At 35.7% G+C, this 23,477-nt stretch overlaps 3 protein-coding genes across 5 annotated transcripts in view; 2 read left to right on the plus strand and 1 right to left on the minus strand.

Annotated features, from left to right (window-relative positions):
• LOC106662005 (twinkle protein, mitochondrial) overlaps positions 1-23,477 on the plus strand; it is a 30,012-nt gene that overhangs the window by 2,615 nt on the left and 3,920 nt on the right. For 2 of the 3 annotated variants that reach the window (XM_024229815.1, XM_024229814.1), the window contains exons 2-11: positions 1,846-1,937; positions 2,001-2,120; positions 2,292-2,571; positions 2,639-2,780; positions 2,838-2,994; positions 3,069-3,218; positions 3,277-3,465; positions 4,367-4,470; positions 7,280-7,502; positions 7,566-7,672. In XM_024229815.1, coding sequence (XP_024085583.1) covers positions 1,846-1,937; positions 2,001-2,120; positions 2,292-2,571; positions 2,639-2,780; positions 2,838-2,994; positions 3,069-3,218; positions 3,277-3,465; positions 4,367-4,470; positions 7,280-7,502; positions 7,566-7,661 — 1,553 coding nt within the window. In that variant the 3' untranslated portion in view covers positions 7,662-7,672. Of the gene's footprint in view, positions 1-1,845; positions 1,938-2,000; positions 2,121-2,291; positions 2,572-2,638; positions 2,781-2,837; positions 2,995-3,068; positions 3,219-3,276; positions 3,466-4,366; positions 4,471-7,279; positions 7,503-7,565; positions 7,754-23,477 lie in introns of those variants that run through there. The other variant, XM_014385807.2, reaches the window with a different exon arrangement.
• Positions 9,523-12,023, plus strand: LOC106662028 (rho GTPase-activating protein gacO-like). The gene is made up of 2 exons (XM_014385827.2): positions 9,523-11,833; positions 11,944-12,023. The coding sequence occupies exons 1-2, from the start codon at positions 10,230-10,232 to the stop codon at positions 11,993-11,995; spliced, it is 1,656 nt and encodes a 551-aa protein (XP_014241313.1). The 5' UTR covers positions 9,523-10,229; the 3' UTR covers positions 11,996-12,023.
• On the minus strand, positions 12,666-19,666 carry LOC106662050 (zinc finger protein GLI1-like). Its single transcript, XM_014385855.2, has 9 exons — positions 19,438-19,666; positions 18,387-18,582; positions 18,115-18,331; positions 17,738-17,961; positions 17,506-17,667; positions 17,115-17,225; positions 14,941-15,004; positions 13,051-13,116; positions 12,666-12,916 (listed from the first exon to the last, which is right to left on the minus strand). The coding sequence occupies exons 2-9, from the start codon at positions 18,579-18,581 to the stop codon at positions 12,789-12,791; spliced, it is 1,167 nt and encodes a 388-aa protein (XP_014241341.1). The 5' UTR covers position 18,582; positions 19,438-19,666; the 3' UTR covers positions 12,666-12,788.

A 23,477-nucleotide genomic window follows, 5' to 3' on the forward strand; every position in this document is an offset into this window, starting at 1 on the left:
TGAGAACAAAGAGTATTGCTTGGATGTAGCATAGAAGGAGCAGTGGCAGTGGTACAGATGGGTCTGTAGGAGGATATGTGGTTGGGAGGTTTACAATTTTAAATTAAACAAGCAATTTAATAGGGTCTGGCTCCCAGGCATGCTTTATAAACCTAAACGTTTCCTACCTACTACTTATCGCAGAATATATCCAAACAAAACACACAGTGATTTGATTAAAATTGATGAAACAACCTCACCAAAACTGCTGCAATTCGAGAGAGCTAAACTCAGAGGAGTGGTAGGACTACAAACCGGTCCGATATAGTGGTGGGATGTTGTGGGCCTCAGCTTTAATACTCTGTTTAAGCCTGGACCCCACATGACCACACCAGATCCACCCCGTGTGATGTCGGCTGACTTGCACATCATGTTGGACAACACTCAGTAGTTTAGTATCTTCAAAGCTACATCGTTCGAAGCTTACATCATTTAGTTGAGAAAAAATGTTAAGAAGTTTTATAAATAGTGAGTTAGGGATCCTTTTCAAGAAGATGTTAATTGACGAAGAAATTAGCAGAAGGAGAAGAATGTGGGTTCACAACGCATGAATAAAAGATGTGTTGAAAGAGAATTAATTTATTTAATTATTATTTAATTAAATTATTCTCTCTTTACATTCCGTATTTTTTTGTCTTTCATTGGACTGGTCATACAACGCAGGAAACTTTCTTTTCTGATCTCCTCAATTACTTTCTTTGCATCCATTTTACAAAATAAAATTATAAAATATATATAAAAAGCTCGAGAATAAATAGGTAAAAGAAATATTTTTAAAAAAATTTAAACCTGCACTACCTCACACTATCCGTGACCGTCAAAAACTAAACCAACCAAGTCAGACACGGCGCGGTGTGTTGGTACAGAGAGGTGCGGACTAGCAGGCTCACTTCCATTGTCCTAATTGCTCTCCATGTGATGCCAGACAGGTATGACCATCATTCCATGCACCGGTATTCATTCATACAACACATTATTCATTCTTATGACCATTCCACCTTCTTCCAATCCTCTGTTTATCCAGTCTTCTATCTATTATCCTATAATCTTTTGCTTCTAGTTATTCATTTTTAGGAATTCACCTACATTATTCTAACAATCCATGTTTTCATTTTACATTATTCTAATCATCTATGTTTTCATTTTACATTATTCTAACCATCCATGTTTTCATTTTACATTATTCTAACCATCCAAGTTTTCATTTTACATTATTCTAACCATCCATGTTTTCATTTGTAGAAATTCACCTATTGGGTTGTCCGGAAAATAATGCAGGATTTTGGTATTAAACAAAAAAAAAGAAACTAGTTACTTTAAAGCAATGTTCTTTAATCAAAATAATTTCCCATACTCTCNCATCCATGTTTTCATTTTACATTATTCTAACCGTCCATGTTTTCATTTTACATTATTCTAACCATCCATGATTGCATTTTCCATTATTCTAACCTTCCATGATTTCCTTTTCCATTATTCTAACCATCCATGATTTCATTTTCCATTATTCTAACCATCCATGATTTCCTTTTCCATTATTCTAACCATGATTTCTTTTTTCCATCCATCTAGCCTGCTTTCTATCGATACACCAATTTGTTATTCCATCCTCTTTTAACCCTTTCATATTTCCAGTCACTGATTATACCGTCCATCTTTTATTCCTTTCAGGCAGCTTATCTTCCAACATTCATTCCTTCTACCATTCATTTCTTTATCTATCTATCTGACCATCCATTCATTCTTTTAACCATCTCCTAAACCAACTATCCATCCCACATTATTTATAATATCTTGTACTATTAGGATTTTTCATCTGCCATGGGTGTAATAAGTGTGGAAATTGGGTTGACCTGGAGGCTGTTGTTCGTGATAAAACTGAAACTTTTGTCCAACATGTAAGGTTTTTAATGTTAAATCGTATAGTTTAAAATAATAATATTGTATTATGTTGTTTTAAGATCGATAATAAATCGGCAGCTGGTTTGACGAAATGGTTGAAGATTCAAAAACATCTTCATCATGTAAGTGAGCTGTCAGAAAATAGACTCGAGGATGTTCTAAGACACATTGGATTGCCGGTTTGTACTCTTAAGCATATAAATTTTCAGTATGTAATTATCATTAAATTTAATTAAATAAAGTATTATAGAAAAATCACTATACTTTAGAAATTTGTACTGCATGAAGATAATTTAATACAAGAAAAAATGACCAGCACTTAAATTAACCTTGTTTTATTTAAAACGCAGAATCTGTCTTACGAAGTTCTGAAAGAATTCGAAGTGCACATTGATATAAAAACTGGAACTTTATATTTCCCTCTTTGCAACGGAGGCGGTCAGATCACTGGCTACAAAACACTCCATAAAAATTTCAAAGAGGAGTCGTACCCGTCGAGTGACGCAAGTGGGATTTTACACAAGAAAAAGAATTTGTGCACGAGTGCGGTTGTGGTACATAGTGTGAGGGATTTTCTGGGTCTTTGTCATGTTGGAATTTCGAATCACGATATTATTTGTCTACCTCATGGTAATTTTTTTTAAATCTTGTAGTAGCTACATTATGTTCTTCGCTGGTTCTAGAACTGAATTTTCAGGTCAGTACAGCCTTCCTCAGTCTGTTCTGCCTCTTTTTGAAAATTATAAAAAACTTATTCTTTGGTTTGGAAATGATACTTCCTGGGATAATGCCAGACAGCTGGCGAAGAAGCTGTCTGAACAAAGATGTCATTTAGTTAGGTCCGTTTTATTATAAAGTGATAATTTATCTAAGTTATAAAAATTGATAATTTTCAGACCTATAGATGACCAAAAAACTGTAATAGAGGCCATAGAGAAACATAAGGATATTCAGAAAATTATCAATACTGCTCAAAAAATTGCCCATTCGAGTATTACGACCTTTTCAAGTCTACGAGAAGACGTATTCTCTGAACTGTATAATGCTGATAAAGTGAATTTATTACTTTTAGTTTTTAAAGCGGTATGTTAAATTTTATAATTTTTTGTTTTTTTAAATTCTAAAAGGCGTCAGGAGTAAAATGGGAGAGGTTTCCTTTATTAAATAAAATTCTGAAAGGGCACAGGAGAGGAGAGCTGACGATTCTCACAGGCCCGACTGGATCAGGCAAGACAACGTTTATGAGTGAATATTCACTCGATCTTGCCATGCAAAAGGCATTTATACTAGAGTTTCTTTATAAATATATATGTTAACCAGATTGTTTTTAAACAGGTTACAACACTTTGGGGTAGTTTCGAGATCAGAAATCAAAGGTTGGCTAAAACCATGCTGACACAAATGGCCATGGCTCCTTTGGAGGACAATGTGGACTCATTCGACGAATGGGCTGATTGTTTTGAACAGCTGCCAATATATTTCATGACTTTCCACGGGCAGCAAGCACTCGAGACAGTCATGGAGGTACGTCAATTTGTACAGTATAAAAATTACATCTAGGCAGGATTTTAATTTGTTAGATTTATATCTGTCTTTAAGTTATTCAAAGATATTCTTAGGGTAAGAAACTGACCTCTTTTTATTATCGAGAATGAAAAAAAAAAAACAAAAAAAAAAAACAGAAGTAAACGAGCAATATTGTTCAGTGAGTCACTTCTTGTAACGGGAATTTTTCAGTGTTCCCTAGAAATCAATTTAAACATGAGGACACCACTAGAAAGTTTGGCTAAAAGAGCAAAGACTCAAATCAACTACGGCCAAAAAGAAAACTGAATGGGAGGAAAAAATTTAAAGTAGAAACAAATTAGAGTAGATTTTTCCAACACGCTTTGGTAGCAAAACAAAAAGGAAACATAAACTTTAAAATATAAACCAAAATAGAAAAACGCACCATGGTTTACAAATGAAACCAAAAACAGAAGCAAGTTGTTCAAGATTCCAAACCGCAGTGTCTAGGAGAACTGATTGTTGAGAGAGAGCCTTGAGCCAATGATGTTCATGGACTGCTTCAATTATGCAAACCTCAAAAGGTTGAAAAGTATCAATGTAATTTTGCTTAATGGCTCTAAAATATGCTCGTGATCATCAAGATTTTTTTTATTGTGTGTCAGTGGCAGCAGTGAACCCGGAATTTATTGACTTTGAAAATCTGTAAATTATTTAGTGTAGAATCTGGCCAGAGTTGTATGCTCACTAATTCTTTACTTTTTTCTGTTTATGTTTTGTTCATTTTCTTTTATTCAATAAACGTTAGTTTAATGCTTTGATTAAAACAATGTCTTTATTTTATAGTCGTGCCTGGATTAAATATTTTTCCGGACGCCATGTACACTTTACATATTACAGTTTTAAATGTCTTTTTCAGACTGTAAAACATGCTTCTTACGTTCATGATGTCGCACATGTGATAATCGACAATGTTCAGTTCATGCTTGGGCTGTCTTCAAGTGAATCAGGCTATTTAGATAGGTAAGAGATTTTTCATTTTTACTGACAAACATATGCATAATTAGAGACTTTTTCATTGTATATTAGGGTTTTATTATTAATTTAGCTACATACTTCCAATTATTGAAAAACGATTGTCCAATCAGGTCCAAGTCTTGCCTAATTTGATCTGGTTCGATTAAAATAATTGCCTATTCCTTATACTATTATATAAATTAAATATTTTATTTGTTTCCATGCAAGATGCTTCTCTGTAGGTAGATTGTAATTTCAGGGTATAGTATACTGCGCCCTTTGAGAGCTATTGTATCCCCCGTGCTCTGCCTAAAGCACATCGGTGAGTCCTATTTCATCAAGAAACTTGATTAATAGGCCCGGTTTCAGTGGTTGAAGCTCTTCTACGATCACATTGTACATCCCAAAACACTTCCTCCTGCGGGCTAATGTAGCTCGAGTTTTGAAAAATGGCAAAATGAGGGAAAACTCATAAGGTGGGGTTGAGATGGGAAGTTGATGTCCGAGTGGATCGAGGTCACGATAGCTCAAGTGGAAGAGCAGCGGCGTATCTAGCCGAAGGTCGTGGGTTCGAATCCCTCTCGTGCCATTAACTTTTTTCATCTCAACTAAAAACCTTAATTAATTGTCATTTATTAAGTATTATTTACCTATCTAATAGTAAAACATTTCATTAAATTGAACTGTTATTTTCATTCTTAAAGCTCACAAACCACCCAACTGTATATCCTCTTACGGCTATGACACACAGCAGTTCTGACCAATGTCTTTAACATGGCAGGTTTTTTTGTAGCTGACAGACACTGTGGTATCATGTTGGTTGAGACAATATATAAAGGAGCCGATCAGTCTCATTCGTGTCATTTTCCTATATTGGAAAATATTATAGTGCACTATATTCTATTATTGTTTATTAGTGGATGAAAAAACGAGTTCTTCTCCTTGTAGTGTTAGGGTAAATTAAATAAAATAAATTCCACTATAAACCTATTTATTAAACAATTCTTTCTAGTATTAAAACAAATAAACAAATACTTTCCTATAATTAAAAAAATAAACAAATACTTCCCTACTTATATAGTCCAGTATATTTAATTATTTAAAAAAATTCAATCTTTGTTTATATACAAAATAAAATAATAAAAATATAAACTAATTCTCCTATGGCCAAAACTATGAGCTCATAATTTTTTGAAAAAGTGTAAATCGTACATACGATATAAAAAAAATAAATTACACACTTCTTGTTTTCTGGTTTGCGCAGACTCTCACAGGCCACTTCTTTCGTCCTTTCCATTTCTCGCTCGAAATGCGACTCCCCCACCATTCCTCATAGAGCAAAGTAACTATCCCTAATCAGATTGACTCTCAATACAACAGCAAGGCTGACAGAAACCCTCAACGCACATGGGCCCAACAAGAAATATCAGCAAAGAATTGGAATGTAAACATCACCAGTGTGCATTTGCGGCAATCAGGTACAGGATGTGGATAATCTCTTAATTCACCGCCCTGTGCTGAATGCAAAAGAGCAAATCTGATACAGCACCTCCTGCTGAATGGATTTGGTGTGTCTACTCATATAAACCTCCTCTATGAAAACAATATAACAGTGATTAAACAATTTGCTAAAACTTGTAGCTTATGGGAAATGAGCAATATTTAGTATAATTCATTTTAAAATTAGTTTTATAAATAAGATAATATGATGTGAAAGTTAATAATGTATCTATATTACATGTAATACAATAGTGGTTCATGTAGAAAATAGAGGAAAAAAAGCAAAAGAAAATGAAAATTGAAAACTACGTGTAGTTGGACACAAAATGTGTGGCTGATAAAGTACTACAAACCATTCCAGGAAATACACTTTCAAAACCACTTGGTATGCATCGACTGTCATGTCCCACTCTCATGAGAGAAAAGACACACTGACTTGGATTTCCTCTCAGTAAACGCTTTTGCCAAAATCGCTGTGCCATAGGCCTTCAGATCTATCAGCATTCTTCCTTCGGTGTCCAAATCTTTGAAAGACTCCTTTTAAAGCACTTGATATCCATCCAAGATACTTATAAAATTCCTTCTCGCCAATTTGGCTTCCTACCTCATCATTCCACGATACGACAAGGCTTCAGAGTTGTTGACCCCATCTCCTCTGCTCTAGAGAATAGAGTATTGCTTGGGAGTTGCTTATTACCTTATCCTGAAATCCTATCTTGCTACTACCTACCTGCTTGCTTCAGATGAGTAGCAGCGAGTTGTCGAAAGTTAGACTGACTTGGTCCCATCCTTTATATCATTGATACTATTGATTTTCTTTTTTTTTTTAATTGAGTTTCTATGTTAGCCATAGGATTATTTCACATCACATTTGCCAATTAAATAGACACACATTCAGATCTCCAACATTCAATTTAATTAAGTAAAATCACACAGTAAATAAAATAATTAAATAACGCATGAATAAATAAATAATTTAATCATAAATAACTAATACTATTGCTAATTCTTGGTCTAAAGTTTTATCATACAGCTATGATAAATTCTACCATATGATGGTATATATATATAATTTTTTTTTTTTTTTTTTTTTTTTTTTTTTTAATGAAGGATTTTTACTTTTTTGGTTTTGCCAAATCCTTCAATCCTTCTTTCTTCGAAATATCTCATATAATTCAATTTTTTTTTTTAAATTCAACAGATAAATTATTTAAATTTCTGCACTATTTACTTTATTTGACAGTACCTTGCACATGGCATAAATACAATAATTGCTCTTTAGACTGAAATGATTATAAGACCAAATTTTTCAAAGGTTTTACCGCCAAGATGTATTGATTGGAAGTTTCCGCAATTTTGCAACAATGCACAATTGTCATGTGACGCTTGTCATTCATCCGAGGAAGGAGAAAGAAGGAGAACCATTGACAGCGATGTCAATTTTTGGTGGTGCCAAAGCGAGCCAAGAGGCAGACAACGTTCTAATTATTCAAAACCAGACAAATATGAATGTCTTAAAGACAAAAAAGTTTCTTCAGGTCGGTATAAATTTTTTTTACGCAAATTTCAAATCAATCATGTTTTTATTTTTATTTTTACAGATCTCAAAGAATAGGTTTAGTGGTGATCTTGGAATGATGCCGCTTGACTTTAGCAAAGAGAGTTTGAGCTTTATGACCAAAAGTGTTAAACTGTAAAAAGTTTTTATGTAAGTATATCTTCAATGTAGTTTTGTAAAATACTGTTTTCAATCTTTTTTGTAATAAACTGTGCCAAGTTGTTTATCATATAATGTAATTTAACAGAAAGACTTTACCCCATCATTCAGATCACAGTGTTAAAAGAATAAAATTAATATACACTCAAACTTCCATTAAGTGTACAGCACTCAGGAATTGAACAGGAAAAGCGTGTGCATAAAAGGTTACACTTAAAAAAAAAAATCCTCATATCAGACAATCAGCCCTAGAAGCATTAGGATGTACAAAGGTCAATCTCTTTAAAAAGATAGTTCCTACTTAGTTGTTAGAGTTAGTTGTTTTCAACGACCGGATACCTTATAGCTCATCTTCAGGTTGAAGAAGTAATACGACCTGATGATGAGCTACAAGCACGAAATCCGGATCATTGAAAACAACTAACCAAGTAGGAACTATCTTTTTAAAAATATTGAACAACACACTCATTCCACCATTTTTCATTTCTATATACTAAGGTCACGTCGAAAACGGTAAATGCATCCAAAATCTAAAAAAAAGGGAAATCTTAACAGCGCATCTTAGGTCCCAGGTACGAAGTTACTCAGACTACTAGGATTTGCAAGACCATAGATCCATATCCATATAATTGGGATACCAATATACACCTCCATCTCAGAATGGGTCCTCTGACACAAAAGAAGAAATGGATGAATTCCAGAGGTGCCAGACAACAAGCTAATGATTAAAGGACCATAATCAAAACCGGCATGCACATTGCTACAGTTAGACAGAGTAAAACTCAATGGAGTTATAGAATAGGAATTTCTATTCCTACTTCCTTTCCCACTCCATCAAAATCAAACATATTTAAACAAAAAAACATTAAAATCTCACTAATATTCTCAACACGACACACAACAGTGACAGATTTACACAGAAAACACACTTGCAACAGAATGCAAAGCAACTGCTCAAAAGAGACAATCTAGGGTAAGATGATGACCCGGGAAAAATAATTGTAACTATGAAAGTCAAATACTTCCTGAAAGGCTAACCAGGCCTGAATGACAAGCTAACCTCAAAGAACCCGATTCCTCAAAGAAAAATAATTTCTATTCCTACTTCCTTTCCCTCTCCATCATAATCAAACATATTTAAATTAAAAAAAAAAAACATTAAAATCTCACTAATACTCCCCACATGACACACAACAGTGACACATTTACACAGAAAACACTTACAACAGAATGCAAAGCAACTGCTCAAAAGAGACAATCTAGAGTAACAAGATGACCCAGGAAAAATAATTGTAACTATGAAAGTCAGTGACTGTCTACTTCTTAAAAGAAGGAACAAATCAATTGAACTGAATTAAAGAACAGTTTATAAAAATTCTGAAAGGCTAACCAGGCCTGAATGACAAACCATAACCTCAAAGAAGAAAAATGAATTTCTATTCCTACTTCCTTTCCCACTCCATCAAAATCAAACATATTTAAACAAAAAAACATTAAAATTTCACTAATACTCTCAACAGGACACACAACAGTGACAGATTTACACAGAAAACGCACTTTGAGAGAGTACAAATACTTTGATTAAACCTAAAATTTCTATATCATTTACATCATTGTACAAATTCATAATGATATCTCATTATCTTATATGTAATTGTATAAGTTAAACAATGTTTATAAATCCCAGGCTAAGTTAAACTCAATAAAGATCGAAATGTTGGTTCGATAAAGAAAACCTACGTCACACCAGAGCGCATATCACACTCTACAAATAATCATTAATGGTCACTAAATACCCTAGTTTAATAAAAATAGATTTATCAGAAACAAAATAAAATAAGGTCTTATTGAGAAATTTAGAAGGCTGAATTTTTTTTATTATTTTTTTTAATTACTATTCTGAGTACTACGTTTGCCTGTGGTGTGTATTATTAGTTAGGTTTAGAACTAATGCAATTTTGAGTTGTTGATGGGTATTGATCTGCGAATTGGTGAACTCATGTTGAACCGGCACAGGGTTACTGGGGCTGTCTCCACTCAAACGCATTTCGGCATTGTGCCATCTTCAGTGAGGAACTGTCTGTCAGTTCGTCTGAGTAGGGTTTATATGTCTGTTAAATAATCATTATTTAATGATCACTAAATACTACACTCAGAACTTTGAAAAGGTTGAAGCAAGCGGTGCTTGGGGAAAAAACAAATCTCTTAGTTTTAAAATCCTCGTATCATCTTAGTAAAGTAAATGGAGTAATGCCAGGGAAAATAAAATTGTATAATGATCAGGGATGCCTAATTATTATTATCCATTTGGAAAAGTTCGGCTGTACCTTTTTAATTACATTTTTCAAATTTTAAATTAGGTTGAATTTTTTTGTTTTTTAATTTTGTCAAAACGTCCATAGAACACAGCTTTGCCTTTCAACAAATGGAACAGGTGTATTAATTTTTTAATTTATAATAACTCAGTAATGTTTTTTAGGCCTTCCATATGTAATAGTTTTTACACAATCTTTGAAATTTTCGTTTTATTTTTGTGTGATTGTCAGAAATGAGTTTTAACAGTGTTTTGCATTGCAAGCAAAAGAGCATGCCGATTTTAATAAATCCTGCCGATGGGATAGATCTCAGGCCGTGTTATCAGTGCAGCACATCCCAGCCGGATAGAGATACCGATTTTTTCAGCCCTCCGCCGGATCCTTGGAGGATGATGTACTACCCTTTTCCTCCGTATACACCAGGAATGCCCCCGTATTCATACTACATATATCCAGTGTTTGGAGAAAATCTTGGCTTAGGACCTAGGTCGACTCGTTCATTTCCTTGTGCGTGTCCACCAAAAAACACATGTCAAAATTATTTTCATTGCAACGCTTCTCGTAACGCTCCTAGAATGTGTTCTATGAAACTTGAGTATTATCAATGCCCTTGCTGTAACTCGTTCTTCAATCCTCTTGGTGAATATACTAATGTGCAGCCACCGACATTAATTTTGCCACCCAAGTGTCACCCGTCAATGTCGCAATTCAAAAAAGACAGTTCAGATGAATGTGTTTCCGTTCTGTCAAAACCAGTACCTGAATGCACTGATAATGCAAAGAGTCTGCCATCTTCATCTAAATCGTGCCCAGCAGCATATGAAATGGTCCAGAAAAGTCAAAGCAGGGATATAAATAATAGTGGTAATCCAGAAAGATGTCAAGAGAGGATTAGATGCATCCCTCCTTGTCAGCAACCTTTTCCTTCATTTGTAAGTTTACCGAATGGAAATGCTAAGTTCAGTAATGTATGCCAGGCTGGTGGTGCTGCTGCTGCACTTTCATCTGGTTCGAAGACACCAAAACAACAACATTCGACCTGCAAGTTGAATTGCTGTGTACCAAAAGGTAAATCGAGTCATTTGGTCGCAGGAAAGAAAGAAAAAATTCCCCTTGCTAGGAAATGCTCTACCTCACAAACTACATGGGACGTTGATGATGTTCACACTAACACTTCTGATCTGGAAATTGCAGAAAATAAAGTAGTGATTGAGAAACCGCCAAGTATGTTTAAAGCTTGTGGTTGTAAAGACAATGAGTTAGACACCAAGGCTTTAATTCGTGCTCTGAAAGAATTTAAAGCTTGTAAGTGCTCTAGAGAGGATACTGAAATTGTTCCAGCACGTTTACCTGTCAAGCCGGAACCTGCACCACCCCCATCCACCCCAATGATCTGTCCCGGTCCAAAGAAGCCAAAGAAACGAAAATCTATTCGTGAACACAGTCCTTCGCCCTCCCCAGTAAAAGAAAAAACTCCATCACTTCCACCTCCTGAAGTAAAGAAGGAAAAGAAAGAGAAAAATGTGAAGGAAAAGGGTAAAGAAGAGAAGGAAAAGAAGAAAGAAGAGAAGGAAAAGGACAAGCCAAAGAAAGAGAAAGAAAAAAAGGAATCTCTGCCCACCACACCAGTGCCTCCAGCTCCTCCAAGTACGCCAGTGTCACAATCATCTCAGAAGAAGCCACCTTCTAAGAAAAAAAGAGATTCGAATATAGACAAATCGGATTCTGTGAAGAAAACTTCATTATTTGCAAAAAAAATGAAGGAGAAGAAAAAGAAATCTGCAGTGAAAGAGGATAAGCGCACAAAATTGAAAAAAAGACTTAAAGTCATTGACAGGTTTGTTGTTTTATATAATTTTTAAATTGTGTTTTAATTTTGTAATACAACAGTCATCTGAACACATCAATTCACCTGTTTAATTAAATTTCTGTTTTTTCTTTTAACAGCCTGAAGAACTTATCGTCTTTCACTGCAACTCATCCTCTGACATTATTCTAAAAATATAACTTTTCTTTCTTATCGTAAAGGCTTTTTATCAGATCCCTAAGCTTTAAGGTCTCTCAAGTGTATCCTTCAAGCCTTGCTTTTCCTTTCTCAAGAATAGGAATCTTCAGGCTGCATAGGCCTTCGCACCAATGAAGAAAATGTGAAAAATACTCTCAGTGCTGTGACAGTGGTGACATTTGTAAGAGGATCTATCAAATTGTGGTGCAGCATTTCTTGTTGCTGGTACCAGTTTAAAGGGGGGACCTTGAAAATCTGAAGATCTGCTTTCACACAAGATTTGCTTTTCATAGCCTCATAATATGCCCGATAATGTTCAGCCTCATAAGACATGTATCTGAGTATGTGAACACAACTATTGGAATCCTTGGGTGGGGATCGAAACGTCCTGATCTTAAAATGCTAATCGAGGAAAGGGACTTAATGCTTGAACATTTTTAACAAAAATAAAAATTTGTGTACGCCAATGGCAGCATCATAATTAAGCATTACTAAAAATATCATTTCCAAACAAACAGTTCATTGGGTAAAAGTTCTTCAAAAAGTGGATATCAAGGAAAGAAGGAAAAATTTTAAAGAAATCAACATTATAATTTATGTTCGTTTACTTTAAAAAATAATGTATAAACAATTCTTTAATAAAAAAAAGAAAAAAGCAATTTAATATACAAAAAATAACATTAACACTATATACAGATTGGAAACCCCCTCGGATTCCATCATAGTTATTTGAGATCATATAATTTACAGTTGAGATCATTTCTGTGCCGGCTGGCTGTACAATTTTTCAAAAACTGATGTCTCGAAACACATCACCGTAAAGCGGTAGCAGGTCTTCAGAAGTTTCATTGAAATCTTCCAACAGCTCGCGTTCAACATCGGAGTCAATCATGTCAGACATGGAATCCTCCGGGCCTGCAATGTTAATGATATAATTGTGAGATTTCTTCTGAAGGGTGGTGACAAGCTTGGTATTTTCGTCCGTTTTCAGAAATTCAGAAAATGCCAAGCTGTTAGTGAGAAAATAAATTTTCTTCATGAAAACTTACTAAATAATGAGCAGTCAAAATTCTGACTCCACGAATTGTCCACTTCTTTGGCCTCCTTCGCAAAGACTATAAAAGAAAAAAAATTAAATTTTTATTTTAAAAAGTGCTTAACCTTTTCAGGACTAGTGACCAGCTGCTTCGTTCAGGCTTATATGCTCTGTAGGCTTGTGGTTTTTTTTTTTCTTGTGTTATTTGCATTTTAAGAGATCTAGCTGAACACTCAAGGCATATATCGTGCTGAGATTGTGTCCAATGAGTAGCAGATCGGTAGTAAATAACCACCTCCCATACCCTTCCTTTCCCTCCATCATCAGCAAACCACTCTTTCATCCTCATTCAATTCACAACACAATCTGTCTTTTCTCACACTTGTGAAATTGTGATACAATCATTTTAATGTAAAACCATTCGACTACATTATCTACGTGTCAGTGGGAAAGTCATACTTTCATCTACCTCTTGCCCCTGCATTTCCCAACCCTCTACTCTTCCTTTCCATGTACTCTATCGCCTTTCTGATTTTTCGCCCCTTGTCTGCCAAGTGCGTTGCGTTTAAGTTTTACTTCGTTTATGTTCGCCATAACTTTCCAATAGATATTTTTGTTTTGTTGCCCTTATTTATTTATTGTTTTCCAAGTCTGTACTTAAGTTTAAGAATAGAAATATTTGAGGTAGGTGAATTCACTTTTTGTAAAGGATGGTTGTACTCACAGTATTCTCACAACACTATGAGTACAACCATCTTTTTCCCCAAAAAAAGTTTACGTATATATACAGTACAGAGTTCAGCTAAATCAATCAGTAATCAATATTTATTTTGTCTTTGGTTATGTTTCAATATACATAATTAATTTTTTTTTGGCTTTGCTTTGATGCATATGGCCAGTGTTCTGTGTTGCCAGCGACACCACCCACGCAAGCCGACCAAAGGCACCCCCGGGAAGAGACTAGAGCGGCCCCCCCCCCATAGACTTATGTTTTTTACATTTGGGAACTCCGCCCTCTCTTACGGGTGCATTGGGAGGATATAGATAAAAACCACTTACAGCGCTGTAAAAAAATCCACATCCTCCCTATAACCCAGGGCAAAAGGCACCCTGAGCACTCCACTCCTCCAGGCTTCCTGGACATCGATTATTGTTTGAATAGTCTCAATCTATATATCTACTCCGCTATCTTGCAAGAACTCAAAAATAAGTATATAACACCATTGCCTGATGCTAACAAGGTTTCATAACTAAAAGGCATAATCATTTCCCTCTGCTGGAAGATCTGTTTTAAAAGGTTCTCTCTTTCTGTCTCGTAATTAAGACAAAAAAAGACAATATACTTCATGTTTTCATTCATCACATGTGGAGCTATTTGGTTTCGATGCAAGTAAAATCCACAAATGCTGTGATTTGTTCTTAAAAGTGTTGAGGCAGAAAAAATTTTTTTTGCTTCTGTACTCTATCGAAAACCATGGAGCGATATTTATTTCTGGGAACAATGATCGATCAAATGGCCCTGGTGAACCACCGTTGTACCAAATGCTCCAGGCTTTTACCCATTCATTACTCAGGGAATGTTTGGTGTCAGATTTTGGCAATTTTATGTCTATAAAATCCCCATCTGTTGCTCGTTTAGCAAGTGAAATATTTTTAAAAGTAAATACATTGTTTTCTCCTGCCATTTTATTCACTTTTGGTGAAAACTATAATAATTAAGGAATGTGCTATCAAATTTTGAATGGAATTAGTGCACCTCAAAAGTTGTAAGAGTGATTTAAAGCGATGCATGGTGCAAAACAATTTGGGCTGGAAGGGCTCACATAGAGAATTTATAAGGGGGAATGCATTTTAATTAAAATCAGTCCCGAAAAGGTTATAATAATGTTTAAAACAAACTTACTTAAAGTGTTCTTCAGGCCTCTGGATTGAAGTTCTTCTGCCGTAACGATGGGTTCACTAGCCATCTAAAATGCAAAGCAACATTTTTTAATTAATTTCATTTTTCATGAAGTACTTCTAGTCTATGTGTAATAATGCTTAATGAGAAAAATTAATATTATATTACTGTTTTCCACATTTTTTTAGATTTATCTAGTTAGTTATTGTGGAAAAGAAAATCCAAGTGTTCCATGGCCTAAATATTTACTTATGATAAATGTTTTGGACTCTGGCCAATTTTCACCACATGAGTCCATTCCCAATGCAGGTCTTCCTACAAGGATGGTTTAATATCCATTATTACCTTTCAATTAGTGCAGGTTTTTTAGTTGAAATAAAAAAGTCAGTGTCACGAGGGGGATTCGAACCCACTACCTTCGGCTAGATACGCCGTTGCTCTACCACTTGAGCTATTGCGACCTCGATCCACTCGGACACTAACTTCCCATCTCAATCCCACCTTTTTTTGAATTTTCGAGTGAATCCATTATTGCTATACCCAGTAGAAGTGTTTGCTATGAATGATAGTGAAAAATACTTTATATTTTTTCCTCTCCTTTTGTTGTTTCATAATTTCCTTTATGTTTTTAGGTTAGTTTAAATGAAGTTTCAACCATTTTGTTATTTGCTAACAATGGCTTCTTCAGCTTTTGTGGTAGATATATGAAAAATTTATTAGTGATAATTTGAGTAACATACACTCCAAAAACTGCTGAACTTGTGGTCTACTTTACCTATTAATTACTGTTCTTAGTAAAACAAGAGGTATACATTTGAAATCAGCCTCCTGGCAAGATTACACCCTTGATTACATATGAAATCCCTACTATGGTGACCAAAAAACTTTGAGACAGACACAAAAATCGATTTAAGTTACAAAGATTGGAAAAACCATTAAAAGAGGAGGGCATTGGGATTGTCCCCGAAGCATCCATGCATCCAGAGCATAGCATACAAATCTGATCTAAGATAACGCCATCATAAAAACCTAAAAAGGAATAAAAATAAAGAAAGGGGCTTATTATGGTGTTCAGATGGATAATGGAGCACAGTAAGGCAGGAGTCAAAGGGCCGAATTGTGATTTAGTGCATCCTCTAGGACAGACATGAACAGGCTGACAATCTTGGAAAAATAAGAGCAGCCGTGGGGGGCTGCAGTAGCAAAGTAGTTAAGGCGTCAGATTTTTTCGGCTAGTAGATCCCGCGGTCGTGGGTTCGATCCCCACCGTCGCCTCTGGATTTTTTCTGATATCTAAGGGGACCGGTGGCCGCAATTGAAAGAAATTGACACAGCACTCGTCAATGGAAGGGGCGGGATCAGATCTCAGCAACCCTGAATTTGGTCCTAACTCCCTTCAAACATGAGTTTCTTTGATGGAAGAACATCGGCAACCAGGGACTCAAATTCACACTCGAGTTGCGAGCCACCAAAAATGGAGCCAGGGATAAAGTACAATAAGCCGTACAGCTGCAGTGCTCAGGAGGGAACTCCTCCAGTTCCTGGTATCCATTGAAGAAGAAGGGGGGAAAAACAGCCGTCACAACTTTTGGAACAGAACCACAAATTGGCTTGCTGAAAGTGAAACTGAAGACATGAATGGAGAAAGAAGATACCACACACTGGATGAATTCACTAGGTGCAAAACAATAAAAAAGCTCCTTAATACCTTTGCTTCTCTCAGCAGGAACGAATTAAGAAAAATAATAAGCCTTTATTCTCACCGCACATACACACACACACACACACACACACACTGTGTGTCTGCTTACAACAGTAAAACTTCCACTGCAAAGCGTACAGGAAGTGGTAAGAGCCTCTTCAGAATGGCGATACCAACACTAAAGGAAAAAAGTGAAAAGGAACCAATGCTTAAGGAAAATAAGTGCTCACCTTAAGGGTAGTGCACTTTTCTGCCTTTTGGAAATAAAGAAGGGTCAATATCACAATTGATCTTTTACGTTGCAGTGGAAGCTATTAAGACTATAGTTAGTGGATAACGCTGTTTTGCATTAACTGTTTTTTTTTAATATTTTTTTTTTTGTTCAAACTTAAACCATACACAGAGCATTCTTATATTCCATAAACAAATTTATTCGTGCGTTTATTATAATGAATATTAAAACAAGAAATCTCACCAGCTTTTTTGGACCAGGGATGACTTGATAGTGCAGTTTCACATGCTTCCTCAGCGAGCTTGGGTCTGTGTACCTCTTGCCACAACCTTTGGCATGACAAACATAAGGTTTCTGAGGAAAAAACAGCAACATTTAACATTTGACTATAACAAATGTTCTAAGTTTAATAAATTATTACATTGTTTTTAAGTTAGTCTTTTTATACAGGATTTACTGTTTAACTTGTTGGGTGTCACCGATGAGGGGTAAAAACACTGTACATTGCTTTTTAACTATTATTCTCAGTTAAAAAGCCAAGGATGCTGGGATTCAAACCCAGAACCACTAGCACAGCAAATGTTGTTTGTTGTTCTATTTTTCATATTTTAAGGGAAATTGCAAAGAAAGTTACCAGATTAATGTGAGTCCTGTGGTGTTTTGCTCTGTCTGAACTGTTGCTGAAAGCCTTTCGGCACGACAGAAATTGACAGATGTAAGGCCTTTCACCGGTGTGCGATCTTTGGTGGATTTTTAAATTTTCAACTCTAGAAAAAGCCTTCGAACAGCCTGGGTACTGTAAATATAAAAATAAAATGTATATATAAAAACATATAGAAAGACTAAATTACACAAAAAAACCTTACGCTGCATTTGTTGGGTTTATCACCAGAGTGTACTCTCATGTGTATAAGAAGCTTATATCTGGCATTGAAGGGCTGATATCTCCTCGGGCAATCTTTCCACTGGCATGGGTACTCGTCGCTCTTCCTCGCACGCTCAACATGCTGGCTCTCGATATGACGAACCAGGTCCTGCTGAGTTTGGAACAGCCAGTAACAGCCCTCCCACCTGCACTCTAAGGCAGCTTCTACAACATTTAACACTATTCACACAGTTCTGTCATGCCCTATCGATTAAAATATTGTAAATCTTTCATATCCGGAAACAAAATTGGCAAAATAATTATGAAAAACCGAAGAAGAATCATGATAACTATCTTTTAAAAGTTTTATCTACCAACCGAGGCTTTTTTCTTCAACACCTTCATCTTCTTCTTCTTCGACCAACTCTCCCGTCTCCTGGTTGATGTGGTAGCTTGCGACCTCATTCACTTTCGTCGGAAGGTGAGTCTGGAGTAGTTCATGATCGTTGCATATCACCACTGAATTATCAATGGTCGAGTTTTCATCTGCATAATCTCTGCATGTAAGGTGCCCAAAGTAAACGTTTTTGTCATCCTAATAGAATTTTCTTTTTAAACGGATATTTTTAAACGATTTGATAGGATTTTACCTCAAAGAGTTTGTTCTCGTCAGGCAGACCGCTGTCGACACTGTCAGCCCTGATGAATACATTGTCCTCTGGCAGTGTGATGTATGTACTGTTTACGTCCATATACACGTACTCGTCATTCGACCATTCTTCTTTTATCTCATGCGGATCATCCTTGCTCCACTCTTCTTTGATAAAATCAAACATGTGCATCATCCTAGAAAGAAATTCTATATATTTATCAAAACCGCTAAGTTGTCATATTTATCCGTTTATTTTAAAGTTTAGTTATCTTTGATCATCATGCCTTTGTCTTATTTTGAAACCAGCAGTTCAGGAATCAAAGACGATCAATCTATAGGTCAATATTTCACATTTCAGTAATTTAAGCAGATATTTTGCTATTAAAGTAAAAGAAGTAAGTAGAACATCTATTTGACAAGCTAAGCACTGGCACATTCAAATTTTAAATTTTCTTTTAGGTACATCCAAATAAAATATTGCACAAGTAAGCTCATTTTGATAAAATTTAAATTAAGTAAAGTAAAAGTAATTCACATTAGCCCAACTACACCACAGATGAGGGGTCAGAACCAATTGACTTTGTCATATTTGTCTCCTTGTTCTATTCATGATTCAAACCCAGAAGCTCTAGCGTGGCAAATATGAGTCGGACACCCTGATTTAACCAAGATTTACTAATTTATTGGGTAAATAAGATACATAAATAAGTAGAAGATCAAATGACTTCAATGGTAGTGTAAGCCAAATTTTAAAACCTACTTTGATTTAGAAAAAAATTAAGTTTCTAAGTTTTGAATAGTTTCCATTTTGTTTAAGAATTGTTAAGAAGCAATATAAAAGGAACATTGTAAATTTTTATTTCAAGTCTTTCTGTAAACACCAAATTAAAAACAAAAACATTAAAAAAATAAGTTCTGGCAAGTTTAAACCATAAAATATATCAACACTGTGTTATAATTTCAAATATTGATTCTTTGTTCTTGTAAAACTTAACCATTTTGTCTGGAATTTGACTCAAAAACCCCATTAGAAAAAAAATCTGTCTTACGCTAACTTAATCCAGTTCTGAGAAGTATCCAAAGTGTTAATCCGAGCAAGTGCAGGATAAGTACTGTCGGGCCGAAGTGGCCTTTTATTTTTGAAGTTGGGGCGCGACACGTGTCCCTCGAAGTCCCCATTGGTCGGAACGTCTCCCACCCTTTCTGCAGAATCCCTCCTCTACTTCACCAGATTCAGCGTGGTCGGTGAAAAGATTGCTGCAGGCTCGAGGGATTGTCGCTCTATTATTAATTAGTTCCTAATCTTAAAATAAACACAACTTACATTTTATTTTATTTTGGTGTTTGAAACAATGGTGGGTCAATAGGCGTTCTATAAAACGTACTAATACTTGGCAAAAGCATGCCGGAACCTGGATGAATAGGATTTCAATATCAGCAGATTTAATACCAAACTATCGGTACTATAATTGGAAATGTCTTTGTGAAGTTATACCTAGGCAGGTCCTATTAAAGTTGTAGTTGTCTAGCGTGAGTCAAAGCAAGGACCTGTCCTTGATACTGATCCTGCTTTACTCAAGAGAAAGATATGTAGAGAGAGAAATTTAGAAAGAGAGAAAAAGGGAGGTAAAGAGAGATATCGATAGGCAGAGGGATAAATATTTAGAAAAAAAGCGAGTGTGAGAGAGGAAGACAGTGGCAGGCACAGGCAGACGAAAAAACAGATTGATAACTGATAGACATAAAGATATAGGGAGACGGATGGATGGATAGATAGATAAATAAAGAGAGAGAGAGAGAGAGAGAGTGAAATAGTCAGAAAGAGAGAAAAGGGGAGATAAAATAGGTAGAGAGACAAATATTTAGAAAAAGAGAGTGAGAGAGGAAGAGAGTGGCAGACGAAAAAATAGATTGATAGACTGATAGACATAGAGATATAGGTAGATGGATGGATGGATAGAAAGAGAGAAAGAAAAGAGAGAAAATGAAATAGTCAGAAAGAAAGAAAAGGCGAGATAAAATCCCTATTGAGATATAGGTAGATGGATGGACGGATAGATAGATAAATAGAGAGAGAAAGAATGAAATAATCAGAAAGAGAGAAAAGGGGAGATAAAATAGGTAGAGAGACAGATATTTAGAAAAAGAGAGCCAGAGTGTGAAAGAGGAAGAGAGTGACAGGCAGCAGGCAAAGGAGAGAAGAGATTGATAGATATAGAGATAAAGGTAGATAGATTGACAGATAGACAGATAAATAGAGAGAGAGGGAGAGTGAAAGAGAGAAAGGCGATAATCTTATTAAATGGCGAAAAGGAGGGAAAATTCAAAAGGTGGGGTTTAGATGGGAAGTTAGTGTCCGAGTGGATCGAAGTCACGATAGCTCAAGTGGTAGAGCAGCGGCGTAGGTCGTGGGTTCGAATCCCGCCCATGACACTGACTTTTTTATCTCAACTAAAAACTTTAATTAACTTCTTATAATCTTAGTTTTCGGGTTATACTAAGTTATCATGTTACAATGAGACTGGTTGCCATTGCAGTGACAAAATTATAATTAAATGAAATAAAAATCTCTTTATTAAAAATAGTACAAAAAGGCAGGTTCAGAATTTATGTTTTGATGTACCATGCATCTCAATCTTCCCGAAAAATCCATTTTTACTATTTCTACTTCCAAATAGTTATACTGCTGATGGCCACATATTCTTAGAAAAATTAGGGTATCTTTGTACGTTTAAAAAGAAATGAAAGCACTGTCTCTTGCAATAAATTTTACATTTAAAGATAACCCCCTCGGTAAAAATATCTCATCGGTTTTTAGGTTTTTATTATAAGTAGAATCCATACGAAAACTTGGACGGGGAATTAAAAACACTCGATCGAGGCGGTTCTCCGTCTCCTTCTTAATTGCTTTACTCCCTAATTTGTTGATAGATATATATTAAGCTGGTCGCCCTTTGACTTTTCAGTAGTAAAAAATAAAATATAAAAAAATCCGAAGGGGCTGAGGTAAAAAGGATAGTTCGTTAGGTTCCTCGTCGGTAAAAAATAACTCTACTTGCACATGACGAGTCTTCGGCCGTGCTGCAGGCCGTGACACGTGTGGTCCGAGACTGTAAAATATGAAGGGGTTGAAGAAAAAAGAAACGAGGGAAAAAACACGTCGAAGAGCTCGCGGCAACGGGTAAAATCGATCCACGGACTGTCCTAAGAACAATACAGCCTATTTCATCTATGATTCAGATAGTTTAGAAAAAATACTATTTTGACAATTATTGGGTTGATGGAGAAATAAATGCAGGTTTTCCTTTTCGCTTCACTTTTAATACCAATTTTGTAAACAAAACTAATCCATTATTTTTTAAAGCTATTTATCTCCCTCTCTTTCTCTTAAAATCCTTTCATTTCAGTCTGTTCAGTGCCTTCAAACAAAAAGATGTCTGACAAAGAACGATTTTCTGCAAGTTTATTTCCACGTATTTAATCTTGTGCGAAGTGCAGCGCAAACAGCTCGAAACATTAATGAATCCATAGTGCAGCGTTGGTTTAAAAAATTCCGTAATGGTGAAAGGCTAAGGTTAAAGATAAAAAAAGGCAGTGTCACGAGCGGGATTCGAACCCACGACCTCCGGCTTGATATGCTGCTACTCTACCACTTGAGCTATCGTGACGTCGATCTACTCGGACACTAACCTCCCATCTCAACCCCACCTTTTGAATTTTCAATTAGTACACATTCTTTTTACTTTTTTTGGAGAAAAATTATAAGGGCAAAACAGGCTCAGTTCAACTTCAAAAGTTCAAATACGACGCTATACATCCTGACACACTATTTTAAGGGAATTTTTACGCTGAAAATAATGGTGTAATCCGATTTTAAATTGGTGAGAAAATGAAAAGTTACGGCAAGCGGACCACGAAAACTAGTGAATTTAATAAGTTAAAATGTAGTATATCTTCACGAAAGCTATCTGTGGCCATTTCATTTGCCACCGAGAATCAAATAAATTACACAACATTTGAAAAATGGCAAAAAGGGAAAATTCAAAAGGTGGGGTTGGGATGGGAGGAAGTTAGTGTCCGAGTGGATCGAAGTAGCTCAAATGGTAAAGTAGCGGCGTATTTAGCCGAAGATCGTGGGTTCGAATCCCGCTTGTGACACTGACCTTTTTATCTCAATCAAAACCTTAATTAATTGAAAAGAATTTATTTGGTCAAGCGGACCACGAAACCCAATAAAAAATAAAAACTTGTGAAGAAGGATAAAACAATTCTTTTAGCCTACTTTACTTGAAGAGAAAATCGTTTGTGAAGCATTTCATGTATTTAACAATACAATCATCGTTTTTTTCCGGTTTTTTTCAGCAACCGCAGTGAGGGTTACAAACATGGGATGGAGCAACGGTCTGGAGGCCACTGGCAATCGCTACGAACAAATTCCTTCGTAAATTTATCGACCTCCTTGTGCACTTCTGCCATGAGTGCCCTGGTACCTTAACGAGGGTAATTTTGTTATTTCCCCCGAAGCCTGGCAGGGCTTTGATGCAGTCTCAAAACCAATCTGTCCTGGGAATTTCTGTAGCGCCCGGAAAATATCACGTCTCACGAGGGAAATTTTCCTTCGACTGTATTTTTTAGCTTTATTATCCCGGTACATAGAAAAATGTAAACAGTCCTTTGGAAGACTCCTGTTTGAGTAATCCTTTTTTTGTCTCCACGAGGGCTCTGACCCAGAGAAGTGATCCTCCTCACCCTCCATGCTGTTTTGTTTTTTGCCACCCCCTTCACTGTTCATCCGTCTAAATCATGTAAATGAAAGCTTTTTCTCCCCTCGACCGCCACTTGTCCCGATAATCCTTTCAAAATGTACTGAAATGTGTGAGAAACCCCTCGAGAACGTGGTTTATTTGAACCAGCCCGAAGTGGAATAATTGGGAAAAATGACGAGAAAGAGTTTTATTTGTATTTTATGGCAAAAACACCTTTTTATATGTGGTGCTCTTCAATATACAGTATATAATATAGCAAAGATTTTAAATATTGATTTCATGACAGAAGAGTTTTGTTAATTATTGAATTGCATCAAATTTAC

This window comes from Cimex lectularius, unplaced genomic scaffold (genome assembly GCF_000648675.2).
Source record: "Cimex lectularius strain Harlan isolate CLEC.00 unplaced genomic scaffold, Clec_2.1 scaffold317, whole genome shotgun sequence".
Taxonomy (NCBI): domain Eukaryota; kingdom Metazoa; phylum Arthropoda; class Insecta; order Hemiptera; family Cimicidae; genus Cimex; species Cimex lectularius.